The sequence below is a fragment of the Lynx rufus genome, unplaced genomic scaffold (genome assembly GCF_022079265.1).
Source record: "Lynx rufus isolate CCGP_SWC_20201006 ecotype Redwood Valley unplaced genomic scaffold, mLynRuf1.p SCAF_3, whole genome shotgun sequence".
Classification (NCBI taxonomy): domain Eukaryota; kingdom Metazoa; phylum Chordata; class Mammalia; order Carnivora; family Felidae; genus Lynx; species Lynx rufus.
This window is the reverse complement of record NW_025814845.1, coordinates 59,496,226-59,514,859: the sequence shown is the minus strand read 5'-3', so window position 1 is coordinate 59,514,859 and position 18,634 is coordinate 59,496,226. Positions and strand designations below refer to the sequence as shown.

General features: G+C 39.6%; 2 protein-coding genes across 2 annotated transcripts in view; both read right to left on the bottom strand.

The window, feature by feature from the left end:
* Positions 1-18,634, bottom strand: part of SEPTIN11 (septin 11) — an 83,537-nt gene that overhangs the window by 60,429 nt on the left and 4,474 nt on the right. The window lies entirely within an intron of this gene.
* On the bottom strand, positions 17,445-17,853 carry LOC124520825 (mitochondrial import receptor subunit TOM5 homolog). Its single transcript, XM_047091918.1, has one exon. The coding sequence runs from the start codon at positions 17,835-17,837 to the stop codon at positions 17,649-17,651; it is 189 nt and encodes a 62-aa protein (XP_046947874.1). The 5' UTR covers positions 17,838-17,853; the 3' UTR covers positions 17,445-17,648.

The window sequence follows — 18,634 nt, the reverse complement described above, 5'->3', positions numbered from 1 at the left end:
TTGAGGCTCAAATAAGCCCTACTTCTCTAGAGACCTTAAGAAATGCCTTCATCAACAAGGGGAGGTAAAAGTGCTACCAATTCACCCAAACTATCAGAGATAAGAATATAAAGATGTCCATGAAGTGTACTGAAATTGTACAAGGACCCCCACTCTAGAAATAGCAGCTTATTGCTTTAAATCTATAAAATGTACTAACATTCACATGGTTCTATTTATATCCTGGGCTTAATATGCATTAAAGTATGCATCCTCACAACCCTGTAAGAGAGATACAATGATCCGCATTTTACAGATGTCACAGAGATATAAAGAAACTTGCCCAAGGTCTCAGAGCAAGTAAGTAGCAATGCCAGAATTTTTAACCTGCTTCAACACTATGAAATTGTATTAGTGATTCACCTCAGCATTTCTTCCATATAAACAAATGTTCGTTTTTGTCTGGTTTGCTTGACTCGTGTCTCACTGTCAATGAAGTGGAAGGTTAGGTTTAGGGTAGTCTGACAAAATGAATGCCAAGCTGGAGAGTTGAACCGTGGATGGAGGAGCCCTGGGGAGATGGTCATGCTCTGAGTATCATCAAGACACCTGCTTTCCTTGTGCATGCTCTGTGTGGCTGCCTCATATGCATGCGTGTGTCTCATGAAGACATGCCAACAAGGTCCATCCAATCCCCTTAGCAATTGGATCCCCAATCCCGTACAGCAACATGGAGTTTTGCCCTTGACCTGAGTGAAGGTGCTAGAGAGCCAGGTCATAGCTTGGGAGAAATTGGCCCATTCCTCACCCAGGCAGAAGGTAGCAAAGAAGGGTAGAGAAGATGGACCCTTGCAAGGAAAGGGCTTTGATTTGTTTTTAAAAGTGTCAAGCAATAAAGTCCTGCAAAATCTTCTTGCTTCCACTAAGAGCAACTAACTCAGGGCATGCCAAAAGATGCTTGACCGAGCCTGCTTTTCAAGTAGAACAGGCACACTCGACTCCAGGGACTCAGTATCTTCACAAATACTTTTTATTTCCAAAAATGTATAACAATCACTTTTGGATGGCACATAGTTCAGAAAGAATTGAACTCAAATCTTGATACCACTTACTTACCAGCTGTGTGAATTGGGCAAGTTATTTGACCTCCTAGAGTCTGTTCTCTCATCTGTAAAATGGGATAATTATGGCACCTACTCGTAAGTTTGACTAAATGAAATGATGCATATAAAGTGCTCAGGCACAGTACCTGCCATACACGGAGTATCCAGTATTATTACTTATTATTATTACTAAGAGAACTTTTTAAACCTGGAAATAACCCACTTGAAAGGAATATTAAAAGGGGATTTCTCCCCCACCTCCAAACTGCTAATGTAAAGGCCCTATCACTAACCCAAGCTCCCTTGCTTGTCCTCCAGCTAGCTCGGTGTGTACTCAACTGTTAATTACAAGTTAGGTGTTAATTAACTCATAAAAGTCTCTTCAAGTCACAGAGCATTGAATGTCTGCATCCCTCTAAAAAAGGCTGGATTCTTGAGCTCTGTTACTTTTCACGTCCTGGGTTCCGAGCTCTTCCCTTTCTGTCTCCTCTTTGAGTGGTTTCTAATTTATTATTTCAGGACATCTCCCACTGGATGAATAGACTCTGTTTCTTAACAGTTGCTACATTCTTGTCCCCTCTAAACCACTGAGCAAAAGACAAAACAGTTGTTAACTATAATTAAATGAACTTCTGTGAAGAGTGAACTAGATTTCTAAAGCAAGACCCAAAATACAAACCAAAAAGACGATGACACATTTAAAGCTTCTGTACAACAAGACACCAAAAACAAAAGTAAAGATACATGGCAGACTGGGAGAAGATTATTTGCACATATAAAAGGATGAACGTCAGCAAAATAGAAAGAAATAGCCCAGCTGGGGGTTGGGGGGGGGGAGGGGTGGAAGGCAAGCATGTGAATAGGTTATTCACAAGAAATAAGTACAAATGGCCAATGACCACATGAAAAGATGTTCAGCCTCACTATAATCATGGCAGTTAGATAGCCTAACCACCTGAAGACTACTGTATCTTGCAGTGCCACTGACCATCTTGACTTAAGAATTACTTAGGAAAGTAATTTCTATTCCTATATTTTAAAAGGCCTATTTTTTAAAGGACCATGTAAAGCTGGACAGAAAAGAGGCACTGTAAGTACCACCTGGCATTTCATACCCAGACCCTCACTGGCTCATTCCGATATTCTTTTAAGATGAGCAGTGTATCACCAAATATCCCCACAGTCATGACCATGTTAAGGTGGCTCTCTTTCCCCCACTTTCCCAAGCAAATACTACCCTTTTAAGTAGCTCGTAAAAGTCTTGGTATATTCACAAGTGTTATGCTACACTCAGACAAGATTCAGTGATCATAATTAAGACACATTTAGCTAAAATAATGAACTTCAATACTCTGTTACAGAACAACGCATAAAATGATTTAAGTTTTAAAAATTGTGTGATCTCTCACCAACCGACATCTCAGGCAAATGTGCATGAAGTCTCTGGTGCCATTTTTAGATCTAATTTAATATTTAAATACCAATATCTTAAGTGATAGGCTTGGGAAAAAAGAACTCTCTGAAATTAATATAAAAAACACAAAGATGCATGGAACAGTGTGATAAGCATCAGCTACAAGTCAGTCACGAGTAAAAAACCCCAGCTCTGCAACTGTTGAGGCAGGTTGCTTCTAAGTCCCCTTTTCTTTAATTGTAAAGTAGGGATAGTATCGATATTAAAGGTTTGCTACAGTTTCAACTGACATAATAGAAAGCCCCTGGTATAGTCTTGACCACTTTGAGCAATTTCATAGTAGACAACATTTAAAATATTTATCAATTTAATGTCAATTCTGCTAGCCATTGAATACATTTATATGGTACATACATACAGATATCACACATAAACTTTAAAAAAATGTGAAGATTTGTTCTTCCCATGAATCCTGTATCCTCACTTCTACAGGACAAGACATCTATGAAAAACCACTTCTCACGCTATAATCTCCAGCATTTTCACCAAGCATGTTGGCAGTTCTCAGGAAGGTAGTAAGTAATAAAAACACTCCAAGCAGCACACTAATTGCTACACAGAATAGCTTCAGGGGTTGTTGCCATACATATAATTTCAATAATTAGGAAAAATAAACCCAGGGAAGACCCTGAACGCAGCATCAAAGAGAACTACAAAGAGAACAACCTTTACCATTTCCCAAGGCTGCCTCACCCGGTCACTCCACAATATTTTCTGATGAACAGGAGCAAATTATCTTATGCTTTGTCAACTCCAATTTTTATGGTCTGAGCAACCCCGGGCTGAGACAAGAAACAGGTGAAATGAAAATTAAATCTTCAGCCCATTGCATCTGTGTTCATTTCTTAGCCCTTCAAAGCTCCCTCTTGTCAACCATTAAATAATGCTGAGAATTCCTGGGGAAATTTAGCAGATCGTTAAATTCTTTGTTCTGTAATCTCCTTCCAGGATGTTATGCCAGTTATTTTTACTGATTAAGTCCACTATACAGGCAGAAAGCCTGGGCCTGTTACTGCACAGTTATTTTTGATGTATTTACTGAGGAATTCCTTTTGCCAGGCACTATTCTTTGCTGAATGGACAATACGAAAATGAATCAGGCATGAAAACTATGGTACAACATACCTGCTTATTACAAGAGCCTAAGATAAATGGGAATTCAGAAAGCTGTCTTCCAAACTCTGCCTGGGTGAAGGGAAAGCAAAGGGGCCTGGAAAGTCTTGAAGGATGAGTAGCTACAGAGGGTGGGAAGAGGCCAGGAGAAAGGCATTTACATGAGGTGCAAGACAGAGTGTGAAAAAAGGGGACATATGGTGCCCAGAGCCCTGCAAGGAACAGCAGGAACCAATTGAGGATATGAAAAGAAAGGCATCAAATCATGGAAAGACCAGCATACCATCCTGGGAAGGTGAGACTTCATCCTGAAGAGAACATTAGGGAAGGGTAGAGAACATTAGGGAAGGGTATTTTTGCAGAAATAAATTAAGAGGGAGGAAAACAGACTCAGCCTGTCCAATACTTTTTTCCTTCAGAAAACCTTTACCCCAATAAAAAGGCCCTTTAGTTCTAAAGTTTAGTTCTGTAGTTCTTTTCAAGAACTAGAGTAAAGCACTCGAATTTAAAGTAATAGTCAAAAGGGGCCTGAAATGTCAGAAGTGAATTTCTAACTAACCCTCCAGTTCAAAGTAGTACAGAAAAATCGCATTTCCAAGTGGCTGTTTGTGATGGCTCTTTAGCTGTATTTATTCAGCTGTGGGGCACTAAGATCTTTATGAACCATGAATTTTGTAGAGTTTGGCTTTCTCCAATTGACTGGATTTAGGTTGGATTTCTGTTTTCTAATTTATTAAGAAAAACGAGCATATATTAAATATTAATTCCCTTGATGCCTAAAGTCAAAAGATATATTTCATTTTGTCAGCGGTCTCAAATATGATTCAGAGGTCATAATATCCTTCAAATAAATTTTCCCCTATCAGAGTTAAGTTCCCATGTCTCTTATTTTATACTTAGTTTTGTAATCCCCAAAATACTAAAATGCCACGTCTTTTACAAAAGTTGTTTTGAGAAAGCCAATGTTCAGTGGATTCAATTCAGAAAACTAGTAGAAGAAAAGGTCTAAAGTTTATGACATTTCTTTCTGTGGGTCCATTTGCTCCCCCCACTCCTCCACCACCAAATCACAATTAGGCTTCAATTTCAGTAACAGGGCAATGTTTTCAAGAGTCTCAGATCCCCAACTCGGGGTGTAATATTAATATAACTGCATACCAAAGTATTGTGCTGTTGACCAAGACAAAATGAAAATCATTCTCATTTCAACTGACTTCTGTTGGCCTGAAAAATCAGAAACAAATCCAGCATCTGACTTTGGCTTGGTCGTCTTTTCTTCAAGGCGAAGGGAGGCTTTTCAAGCCAAACATAGCACGTGGGGGAAAGACTGTTCCACATATGCACACAGAGCTTTCAATACCACATTTCTCAGTAAAAAAATGCTCTAGTATAATAATGTTTGAGCAGGATAACATGAGAAGGGCTGAATGGTCGATGACCATGTAAAATGTCAACCATGCCTTTAGAAGAACAGGAAGCTACCCCAATACTCATCACCCTTTTGCTCAAGCTACTGTCTTGAAGCATATGACACTACCATTTTTGTAGTTGAAACAACTGAAATCAACTATTTCATGTGGTTCAACCCACCACTAGGAAACTGCAGAAAGGTAATAAATTGCCACATTTTCCTGTTGAGTACCTAACTGGTTTTTGCTTTCTAAAAATAGTATGGAAAGGTAGGCTTTTGGAAAGAAGCGTACGAAAACTGACACAAAAATGGCACCAGAAATTTTAACAATAAAAATGTTTTGGGGCGCCTGGGTGGCTCAGGCAGTTAAGTGTCTGACTCTTGATTTTGGCTCAGGTCATAATCTCACGGTTCCAGAGATCAAGCCCCCTGTTGGTGTCTGTCAGTGTACAGCCTGCTTGGGATTCTCTCTCCCTCTCTCTGCCCCACCCCAACTGGCACACACTCACTCTGTTTCTCTCTGTTAAAAAAAAAAAAAAAAAAAAAAATGTTCTAACAAGGACAAACTAAATCAACTGCCTAGGAAGATCTTTTCTACCTATTCTGTTTACTAAACATCTGACTTCTTTGTTTTTCTGAAAGACTGTCTAATTGCCACAAATAAATCCTGGAAGACACATTTTCCTATAGGCAGGAAGAAGAAGAAAGGAAAAGAAAGGAAGGGTTGGGTTCCTGCTGGACAGGAAAGAGTTAATGAGAACTTTCAGCCTCAGCCCAACTCCCCAGGACTCAGTTTCCTCATCTCAAAGGAAGGCCCTGGATTGGGTGACCTCTGAAGTCTTCCTGGCTCTAGCACTAACAATTTATTGGGATTTGGTAACAGACCCTATTCTACCTATCTCCACTTGCATTTCACATCATCCTACTGCCAAACTCATAAATAATTTCACAGCCTGTAAGGAACAGCCATTAACCGTCATTGGACCTAAACCAAAAAGAAAAAAAATCCAACCCCGTTCACTATATATAGCACACGTTTTTGCAGAGGGACGTTGGCACTGGACACCAACACTCAAGAGTCCCCCCTGCTCTCTCGTTGTGGGCCCTAGACACACTGTACGAGGTCCTGCTCCTCCCAATCTGATCTCCTACAGCTCAAACCTGCTGGGAGATACCCTGTTAAGGAAACCATTTTCCTTACTGCCTTCAAGTAATTGCTTCACTTCTGTTTTAAAAACAAGCACCTTTTCTAGAAAAAATGCTTTACTTATTCAAATCTGAAAGCATTTAAAAAGACACCCCCCCCAAAAGTTAATGGCTTCTTTATTCAAATACAAGAAAATATAAATGAATTATCTTCAATGGAAATCAGATTGCTGACTGGCAGTCTCAGCCCACAAACATGTTTATGTGGCCCACACAGTATTTTAAAAATATTTGACTTAACTGCCAACATTTTCAGATGGGGAAATTTCACCTCAAACTCTAAATGTCCGTGTTCTCTTGAAAAACTGAAAACTATGGCACCACTGAGGACCTCATTTAGCCAGGTAGAGCTAAGAGGCAGCACACGTTGGCCCATTTACAACATTTAACTGAAGAATCTGAGAGTTGTCCTTTTCGGTACTTTTTTTCCCTCTCATCAATAAGCCAAATAACGAAGCTGGTCAAAAATGGTTTATTTATATCTCTCCCTTACTATTTTACCATGCCATAAATAATTCAATCCAGAACCAAACTGAGGCCTATCAAAGCTGTGATAAACCACTGTTCATTAACTATTTTAAAGAGAATACATAAGGCCAACTTCTATTTTTTATTAATGTGATGGCTACATCAAGTTCAGCACTTTTCTAACTGTAATAAAGTGTAAGCATTAATTGAGACCTAGATTACATGAATTTATTTTCTTTTTCAAGATGTGTTATTGCTGGGTTTAAATTTCGGTTTTTTTCTAAATCTGTGAACTTAATATAATAAGAAAAATCTGCTACTCATACTAATATTTCACCCTCTTTGCTGAAAATAGTTGCTGTATTTCCCAATCAGGTCATGGTCATTTTACAAGCCTTACTAGTTACTTGTTTTTACCCTGCATGAAAAGGACAGTGCGTGTGATTTGACAAAACATCTCCCTAAGTCGTGTTCTTAGCCCTAATGTGGATTCAAATATTTCTTGTCAAGTAGAGATAAGAAAGCCCATTTCACTGGAGTATTTGCAAAAAAATGGCATAAATCCTGAGTCACAGTAACATCAACACATAGGGTATTAACCAACTATTCGCTTTCTCCAGGAACCATGCAATAAAAGCAAACTGGACGAAGCTGCAATGTAGATGCTGAGATTAGACATAGCTCTTCCCTCTCTCCCAGGAATGTGGTTAACAGAAGCTCGGGGAACAACTCCTGGAGAGTTAACTATGGAAAAGGAATGGCATCCTGTTGCAACAGTAAGCTTGCAGTTGTTCAGAATGTTGCTGAAATTTTTAATAGCTCTTATTCTGAAACATATCATCTTTTTCCATCAATAAAACAGCTGAGCCAAGGCCTGGGCACATTTCTGATGATACAAGATCCTTTACCATCACAAATTCTTCCTTTTAAATCCTAAGTTCCAAATTTAGAATATACATATTCTGCACAATATCATAAGGAAGAAAATCATTATTAGCTCCTAAATTCAACTACAAAAGCACAGTAACAATTCTTGCTTTACGTTGTGAAGGAAGAAAAGCACTTTTAAATATCAATGATGCAAGCATTATTTCCTTCAATGTGTCCACATGATCAAAATGTGCTTGCTACAAGAGTTTCTTTTATAAACAGAAATACAGAAAATAAACAGGCATTTCCTATAATAATATACACCAGTAACAGGCATAAATTCTCAACCCATAAGAGAAAATTTTATGTTATTTACACAAACATTTCTCTCCAAAAGAGTATCTATAATACCTCAAATAGACTTAGAAAAAACATGTCTGCTCTAAAAGAGGCCCTAAGAGTCTGCCGTTTTAAAAAGTAGGTAAGCGTGACTTAATGCTACAGTTTTACCTCAGCCAGTCAGCTGATCAGGCCAGGGTGACAGACCAAGTGCTGGGCCACTCAAAGGGAGCTCAGAACAAGCTACTCCTCTCTGGAAATAAACATTCTGAGGAGATTGGGCTAAAGCCAAATGATCCTCAGCTTGCTTTCCACCTTTAAAAATCCTATGACTCTATTGCACTGTTGGCATTCAATAAGGTTCAATGATAAACGCTGCATATGAATGTTTAAATGATGAAATTATCCATGAACCCGAAGCTCAAGAAAAGCACATGTAATCAAGCTTGGGGCAGTAACTGTTCCATCTATGCACTCATGCCTGGCCATTCATTACAATGATGGTGATGATGAAATATCTCAACCACAGAGAATATCACTCATCTATATACTCAGTACCTATCTTTGACAAACTATAACTTTTACCATCCATACACTTGACATTTTTTTGCCTTTTGTTTTAAATCACAAATTCACTTTGAAGATCCCTGAATACCTCTTCCTGATGCCATGTTCCTCCTACCCCCAGGTCACCAGCATAGCTCTTAAAACTAAATGAGATCAGACTGAGCCTGGGATTTACTCCAAAATAACTAGGGGCGTGGCGGGGGGGGGGGGGGGGAGGGAGGGTGCTGACTGGCTGGAGCAAGAGCATATGACTCCTGATCTCAGGGTTACAAATTTGAGCTCCATGTTGGATGTGGAGATTACATAATAATAATAATAATAATAATAATAATAATGATAATAGTTTTTAAAAAACAAACTTGGGGTGCCTGGCTGGCTCAATTGGTACAGCCTGTGACTCTTGATCTCAGGTTTGTATGTCGAAGCCCCAAGATGGGTATAGAAATTACTTAAAAAATAAAACCTTGAAAAACAAACAAGGGCGCCTGGGTGGTTCAGTCGGATAAGCATCAGACTTGATTTGGGCTCCGGTCATGATTTCACAGTTTGTAAGATCCAGCCCCACACAGAGCTCTGTGCTGACAGTGTGGAGCCTGCTTGGGATTCTCTGTCTCCCTTTCTCTCTGTCCTTCCCCTGCTCTCTCTCTCTCAAAATAAATAAACTTGAAAAAACAAACAATTTGGGGGGTCGGGATGAGGAGAGAGGAGGTTAGAGAGAAGGGGTACGAGATGACAGAAGAATGGCCTAGGTGATAGACAGGATAGAAGGGTTGAGTATACCTTCTCTCTTGTGTAATGTTTGGAATTTTTCTTAATAAAGTTTTCTAAAATATGAGAAAGAAATATCAGACTATAAATACTTCTAGACCATACTTCTTGTTTTAAATTTTTTTTTTTAATTTTTTAATCTTTATTTATTTTTGAGAGAGAGAGAAAGAGACAGAGTATGAGTGGGGGAGGGGCAGAGAGAGAGAGGGAGACAGAATCTGAAGCAGGCTCCAGGCTCTGAGCTGTCAGCACAGAGCCTGATAACGGGGCTCGAACTCATGAACCATGAGATCATGACCTGAGCCAGAGTCAGATGCTTAAACTACTGAGCCACCCAGGCGTCCCTTGTTTTAAAATTTTTAAATTTTTTATTTTTTTAAATGTTTATTTATTTCGGAGAGGGAGAGAGACTACAAGCAGGGGAGGGGCATAGAGAAAGGGAGACAAGAATCCGAAGCAGTCTCCATGCTCTGAGCTGTCAGCATAGAGTCCAACGTGGGACTCAAACCCATGAACCACAACATCATGACCTGCAGTAAAGTTGAACGCTTAACAGACGGAGTCGCCCAGGTACCCCTAGACAATACTCGTAAAGTTCACTGTTCAACATGGTAGCCACTAGCCACATGTGGCTATTTAAATTTAAATGCAAATTAATTATAATTAAACAAGATAAAAAAAATCTAATTCTATGGTTGCACCAGCCCCATTTCAAGTGTTCGATAGCTACATATGGATAGTGAATACATACTGGAGAATGCAGTAATAGAACATTTCCATCATTGCAAAAAGTTCTGACAGCATTATTCTGCAGACTAGGGTTGTACCTCCATTTGGAAAGAAGGTATAACCAGTAGTTAGAAGACTTGAACTTATTTACCATGGCAAGTCTGAGTCCTGATCCATCAAATAGGAGCTGAAGAGCTTGGGTTCAAGAACAGTGTCTACTCAGACTACCTCATAAGAAAACTGTAAAGATCAGTGTTTACCCAATGAAAGCTAATCAACAAGAAAAATGTGTGGAATTGTACAATTTCAATTAGGACACCACTGTAGTGGGTGCAAGGAGTTCAATGGCAAAGGCAATGTGCAAATTAGCAACATTCCAAATGTATGTTTAAAGACAAAAAAAAAATCTGATAAATAATTCGTTTTAGTTTGAGAAATAACACATTTCAGTATCCAATTTTTCTCCTCCCACTCCCTTTATTTTGGAAAAAAAAGCAAAGGATTGGAAAAGGCTTTGAAAACAAAGACGTATATAATAAACAATCAAGTTATTCCAAAAGGCAGAGGTACAGACCTATATCGCCCACCCCCAAAAAAGTCAAAACCAACCTCAGAGTGAAAGCAAAGGTAAGAAATTTGGGGAAAACTGGAGAATGAATCTGTTTGGCTTGTGGTATTTCCAAGGATGTCCCCTACATTATCAGAAACTGCCTATGGGATAGGCTCAAAGTGAAGAGATGATGTGAATAACTCTGATGAGTTGAAGAACTTTCAGGCAGATACTTAAGTTAATCTGGGCCCATAAAATTGCTGAACATTAGCTCACAAGAAGTTGCCTCAAAAATTTTTACCTCATTCTTCCAATCTATGCAGTATAGGCCACAAAATGTCTTTTTCAAAAAGTTTTAAGCTTTGGCCCAAGTTCACAGTTCATGTATCAAAAACGTTTTCCCCCATACACTCTGTATCTAGTTTCTAGATTATAAAATATGTAACTGACTTGAAATGGGTACATGAAAGAAATCACAGAACAAAGTAAGCACTATACATTCAGAGACAAGTACTTCCATCCTGAGAGACTGTGGGTTCCTCTCCAATGAAGTAGAAATGAAAATTATAGAAAAGATTAGATGATGCATCCAGTTTTCTTCTTTTCTGAGCATAGCTCTTAATAGTTTGAAGTCTTCCCTCCCATAAATAGTAAAACCCTGATTAAAGAAATATCAGTTTGTTCTCAGCGTATTTTTTTTAATTCTAGAGGAATCTGGTATGTTACCAAGTAACATTCACACTCCCTCATTTGCATAAGGTACAAGAGTCCCAAACCAGGAAACAAGGTGTTTTCATCAAAATGCAGAGGCCTGAAACTAGGGCTCGCACGCATAAAGCTCTTTGGGGAAATGATCCAAAGGAACAGGAGTGGGGACCGAGAAGTATGAAACAGGGAAGGAGGCACAGTCATCCTAAACATATGTATATGGAGCTAATCACACTGTGGGCTGAGGCTAGGGCCCATGTGGGACCCTCTGAGGAGCCATATATATTGTGCCTCAGAATTGTCCAAAGTTAGTGACAAAAGAGAGAAGTATTTGTCCACCAGATTCCATCCCCCATCAGGCAAGTGTTGGCCCATGGGATGGAAACGCCCTTGGACAGCCAGATGTGTACATAGGTCAAAATAGTGAAGCAGAGCCCAGGTGGTTACAGCAGAGGAGCCTGGGGGAGAAAGCTATAGATATGAGGTCTACACCTGCCTGAAACGCACACAGCAACAGCATGAATTACATAAAGGTGGACTGAGAGGAAGCAGGCTGGCACAAGTCTTATCCAAAGGATCAATTTTGTTCATTCAGTCACATGTTTATTAACCAGGGGGGAAGGCGGCGGGGGGGGGGGGGGTGCACAGCACAGTCTCTCCCTGCAAATCTGGAAGTAAGGCTAAGAATACATGAATGTGGTCAAGGCTAGCAGAACATATGTTTGTGGTAATGAGACATTTATTTTTTTTTAAATGTTTTAATGTTTATTTTTCAGAGACAGAGACAGAGAGTGAGTGGGGGAGGAGCAAAAGGAGAGGGAGACACAGAATCTGAATCATGGCTCCAGGCTCTGAGCTGACAGCACAGAGCCCCCATATTGGGCTCTAGCCCACCAACTGGGAGATCATGACATGAGCTAAAGTCAGGTGCTCCACTGACTGAGCCACCCAGGCACCCCTGAGAGATTTTTTTTAAAAACATTCACAACTCTATTTGATCATTCCTGTTTACGTATGTATGTATGTATGTATGTATGTATGTATGTATATTTATTTTTGAGAGAAAGAGAACACAACCAGGCGAGAAGCAGAAAGAGAGGGAGACACAGAATCCAAAACAGGCTCCAGGCTCTGAGCTATCAGCCTAGAGCTGGACACAGGGCCTCAACCCACAAACCACGAGATCATGACCTGAGCTGAAGTCAGATGCCCAACCAAATGAGCCACCCAGGTGCCCCATTCCTATTTATTTTAAATAGGGTCTTGAAGAAAGGAGTGGTGAGGGTTGGGGTGGAGACTCCAGAACACTATAAAGGTGACACACGAGCGTTGCAGGCAATCACTGCTGCAGGAATTCAGAGACAGAAAAATTACCAAAACTTGGATGGCGAGTCAAGGCTTCGAGGAGACAGTACATTGGATCTATGCCTCAGAGGTGTGCTCTGATTAGAAAAAGGGAAGACTGCATTTTAGGTGTGTGAGAGAAGGGGCAAATGCTCACTTCCTGCTGGGGTGGGGTGGGGTGCGGTGGGTTGGCAGTTCTGGCTGGAGCCCAGTCTTTGGTATAAAGTCATTATTAGTTCCATATTTATTTCCTTTTTATTGAGGATGAATGTTTCACACATCACTGAAAGCACTTTGTATGTCTTAACTTATTTAATCCTACAAATCTTTGAGGAAGGTACCATTATTATTTTATAGCTGACGCAGGAGATGTACACAAGGTAAGTAACTTGCCTAAGATCACAGAGATGGTTAAATGGCAGAGCCGATACCCTAGAACCCAAGCAGTCTGACTGTAGAGCCTATGTTCATAATCCAAATGTAATATAGTACTACTGCCTCTCAGTGAGAGAAAACAAAGCAAGAAAGAGAAGGGTGCCATCTGATGCATCTGCATTTAGGAACAGATGGGCTGGGAAAGGACAGATTTGGAAGCATCCCAAGGGAAATAATTCTGTCAAGCAGCTGGAAGTCCTAATGGCCTCAAAACCATTTCCCAGAGAGTACAGTCCCAGAGTTGGGGCCACCAGAGAACAGCACAGAAGGTCTTTCAGAAGGTCACCACCCATCCCTTACTTAGTTAGGATGCTACTGCAAACTCACGGTGAGTGAACAATAGGAATAATCACATCCTCTGCCTTCAATTCATTCTGGCTGCTTAACACACACACACACACACACACACACACACACACACACACACACACACACTATTCCTCAGCATTCTACCATGTCCAACTAGAATCAGAACAGGACAGAGAGAGTGGGAAAAATCATTACAGACTGGGAAAGACTTTTCAAAAATAATGAGGACCCTTGGCTCCGTGGCAGATTCCCTGACTAGGACCCTTGGCTCCATTGTAGATTCCCTGACTAGGACAGTATGGTGAACTGTTACTATTCAAAATAACCACCCCCACCCCAGCCCAGGATGGGGAATTAAATCCTCATTCCAGGGCCCTCAAGTCTTGGTCAATTGACTGGCAGAGCCACTCTTTGCAGAAGGATTATCCATCGCCATCTTGCTGAATTTAGGAGTGAAAATTTACTTTAGCCAATGAAATTCATGTAGAAGTGACCCATGGTAAGAGCTTGATAGTTCAGGGGTCAGTATATCTTTTTCCTCTGCCACCAGACTGGCAAGATCCAGATAGAGGACCTGGATCCTGGGGTCAGAACAGCATGGAGATCTCGGAGGATGAATCAAAGATTGTGGTTAAGAAATAAACCTTTGTTGTGTAAGCCACCAAAATTTGGGACAAATGCGTTACTTCAGCATAAGTTAGTCTAACAGACCGACACAAATTGTAGCATAAGTTAGTCTAACAGACCAACACAAATTGTAGGTCTATATGTATATTGGTCTAAGAGCCTTTGTTCTAAAGCCTAGTGCTCCCAGTAACTGGCTGTACACATTAGGTGTTAGTTTCTTTGTTCCTCAGTTTCCTTGTCTATGTTACTTCTTGGGAATTTTGTAAGGATAAAGTGAGATAATTATCTTGACAATTCAAATAAAATTTAAAAATCAAGATGCCAAGAAGGCTTGCTGTGCACAGAGCTTTTTGTTTTTTTAAACTTAATTATAGTTAATATACAATGCTACATTAGTTTCAGGTGCACAATATAGTGATTCAACAACTCCATACATTAAGCTATGCTCACCATAAGTGCAATTACCATCTGTCACGACACAACACCATTACAATATTACTGGCTGTATACCCCATGCCGAAAGTCTCATTCCTGTGACCCATTCACTCTATAACTGGAAGTTTGTATTCTCTCCATCTCCTTCACCTATTTTGCCCATCCCCCAACCCCTTCCCCTCTGGCAACCATCAGTTTGTTCTCTGTATTTATGAATATGTTTGGCATCTTGTTTGTTCATTCACCTTGTTTTTAAGATTCCACCTAAGTGAAATCATATAGTATTATCTTTCTCTGACTTATTTCACTTAGCATAATACCCTCTAGGTCCATCTGTGTTGTCACAAATAGCAAGATCTTTTTTATGGCTGAGTAATACTCCATTGTGTGTGCGTGTGTGTACGCACACACACACACACAACTTCTTTATCCATTTATCAATGGATACTTAGGTTGTTTCCATATCTTGGCTACTGCAATAACATAAAGGTGCATATATCTTTTTGAAGTACTGTCTGTATTTTCTTTAGGTAAATACCCAATAGTGGAATTACAGGATCATATAGTATTTCTATTTTTAATTTTTTGAGGAACCTCCATACATACTGTTTTCCACAATGGTTGCGCCAATTACATTCCCACCAACAGTGCATGAAGGTTCCCTTTTCTCTATATCCTTGCTAACACTTGTTATTTCTTATTGTTTTGGTACTGACAGGTGTAAGGTGATATCTCATTGTGGTTTTGATTTGCATTTCCTTATGATTAATGATGTTGAGCATCTTTTCATATGTCTGTTGGCCATCTGCATGTCTTCCTTGGAAAAATGCCTATTCAGGTCCTCTTCTCATTTTGTAATTGATTTTTTTGGGAGGGTGTTGAGTTGTGAAAGTTCTTTATATATTTTGGATATTAACCCCTTATTAGCTATTTCATTTGCAAGTATCTTGTGCCATTCAGTAGGTTGCCTTTAAGTTTGGTTGATGGTTTCCTTTGCTGTGCAAAAGCTTTTTATTTTGGTATAGTCCCAATAGTTTACTTTTGCTTTGTTTCCTTTGTCTCAAGAGACATATTTAGAAAAATGTTGCTAAGGTCAATGTCCAAGAGATTACTACTTCCTTTAAAGAGTTTTATGGTTTGAAGTCTCACATTTATGTCCTTAATCCCTTTTGAGTTTGTTTTTGTGTATAGTGTAAGAAAATGGTCCAGTTTCATCCTTTTGCATGTAGCTGTCTGGTTTCCCCAGCACCATTTATTGAGGAAACTTTCATTACCCTATTGTATATTCTTGCCTCCTTTGTAATAGATTACTTGGCCACATAAGTGTGGGTTTATTTCTGGGCTCTCTATCCTGTTCCATTGATCTATGTGTCTATTTCTGTGTCAGTACCTTTTATTTTAATTACCATAAGTTTGAAGTGTATCTTGAAATCTGGGATTGTGATACCTACAGCTTTGTACTTTCTCAAGATTGCCCTATTTGAAGTCTTTTGTGATTCCATACAACTTTTAGGATTATTTGTTCTAGTTCCATGAAAAATACTATTGGCATTTTCCTAGGGATTGCATTGAATCTATAGATTGCTTTGGGTAGTATGGACATTTTCACAATATTAATTCTTCCAATCCATGAGCATGGTATATCTTTCCATTTGTGTCATCAATTTCTTTCATCTTTAAAAAAAATTAAAAATCAGGATGCTGAACAGCTTCCTGTTCACAGATGGTTTTGGTTAAGCCTTTTCCTTTCAACAGTAGGTCTGAGTAAATGTAATGGGCACCCTTAATGATACTCACAAAATTTATATTGACATGAAAACAATACACAAAAGGATGAAGTGAATGAAAAGGTGTTAAGTCTTAAGAAAACCATAGCTTTTAATAGACTTTACTCCTACTTTCATAGAATCCTATGGTTTTTTTTTAATATTCTTTATGGAGAACACTGTTGGACACTTGTAGTCCAAGATAGAAGGGGTCCTACCATTCTTCCACCCTTTAGGACTCACTTGCTTCAATGTTTAAGAAAACAAGACTTTGTAGCTCTACATCTTGAGGAAGGCCTCAATACAGAAGACTAAACAGAGGAAGACCTATACTGAGGATGTTGTCACTGGATCCCTCCTCCTCTTTGTGTGTTTCCTCTGTCTTCACTTCCTCTATTCTTAAGGATGCGATCTGGTCATGAAAGGAATCAACTCCTCTATCCTTTCTCATCTCCCCTCTATTCTACTGAATCCTGAAGAATTCAATACTCTGCAGACTTTCAAGGTCTTCTATCAACCAATTCCAAGAATCTGAGATATCTTAAGTTGGGGCACAGGGTGGGTAGGATATAAAATATCTTTAAAACTGTGTAGAAAATATGCACGTGTCTTAAAGAATACACTGCATTATCTGGTCTCCTCCCACCTGCCTAGACCCACATCTATTTTCTCTACCCCACCCTGAACAGTGACGTCATAGGTGGATTTCCTCAAAAGGCTGTCTCACACCCAGAGCTTTGCAGGAGCTATTCCCTTGGCTTAGTACACTTTTCCACCTCATTTTCCTTACTCATCCTTTTGCTTCCTTACCTATCCTTCAGAGAAATTTTTAGAGAGCAGCAGGGATGGCATCTCAAATACTCAACATCGTAACTTCAGCGTCTGCTCAGAGAAAGTATGAAAGAAATATCTGATGAAGCAGATGGATTAGGAAACTAAGAATGGCTATTGATGTGTTTAGGTTGTTGTGGGTTGTTTTGTTTTTCAATTTCTAAGCTATCTGTATTACTTCTTCTATAAGAAAAAACTTATGAAGAAAATCATAAATTCATCCCAAAGTAATGTTACTTAATTATCAAAACAGGTATGTGTACACACACACACATACACACACACATTTTTTTTTGGAGACATAATTCCCTTATAATTAATACTTGCTAGAAAATGGAGTTTGACATTACTTACTATTATTTCAACATTCACACAGGCTGAATGTCACAGGTATATGGGTGTACTGTCACTACAAAATGTCTTTACTTCTCAAGTAGTTTTAAATTATAGCTATGAAGGTCAGTTACCAGAGCCAAACTTGTTCTAAACAAGTAGAATTTTTATATCCATTCAATCAAAGAGTCCCTCACATCTTTCTGGGCCTATTCATTTGCAGATAGGAGTAGAAATTGTAACTGGGCTCCTCATATCATGCATTCACATGTGATGCTCATCTTCACATGCTTTCCAATTTCTTTAGGCTAAAAGATGTGACTTGCAGCAGGGTCACATAGCTGAGGAAGTTCCATATGGAGGAGATGACATCCTCGAGCATCTTCCCTTTCACCTCCTCAGAGTCCAGCTTTGGCACAAGCCCCTCAATCAGGAACATCTCGGCTTTGCTTCCCCAGCTTTCAGCTGCCATACTCTATTCTTTTCAGAGGCTTATGCTTTATGCTATGTATTTTTTCACAACAATTTTTAAAATGCAAAAAAAAGGAGGGGGGCATGAACAAAGCTTCTGCTTGTTGGATACCAAAGACATTCTTTTTGGAACATGAAGCCTGATCAACCTCTTCATCTCAGCCTGCCCCTCCCACAACATATCACACTCAATCCCACACGGTCACAGTTCAGCAGGTGGACAGAATACAACCACATAGGTCAAGTTCCTGCATCCTTTGACTTGAGCAAGACACTCACACTCAGTGGCATGGATCCTTAAAAAGGTGTCTCTAATGCCTTGGTTCTGGCATATGAGGGTAAAGACTCCTGATTTCTACCTGAGACCAGGCCTGAGAGGACACAAATTTGATTTCATATCACCCAGCAAATTATTTTTAGAAGCCTGTCTCTATCACCTCAGCCCAAATATTGGTTTTCATGTTCCACAGTGGTTGCATTGATAGGTTGCCAGCAGGCCTGAGTGGGTCAGAGGCAGTACTGCTTAGTTGGGAGGGAGTTTTCTGTCAATCTGGATTTAAAAAACAACAACCACAAAGCAGGTATCAATTATATTGTAAAGTAGATCTCCTTAAGGAACAGGATAGAAGCTTTGGATCTGCTGGGTCTTTGTTTAAATAATGGTTCACTTCACTGACCCCAGTTGAGACAGGTCTAGCTAGCACTATGAAAGAGTTTTCAATAAATTATAAAATCCAAGAGCAGCCCATACCCACCCCACCCCCAGTCAAGTTTAAGGTCCTATAAAGAGAAACACTG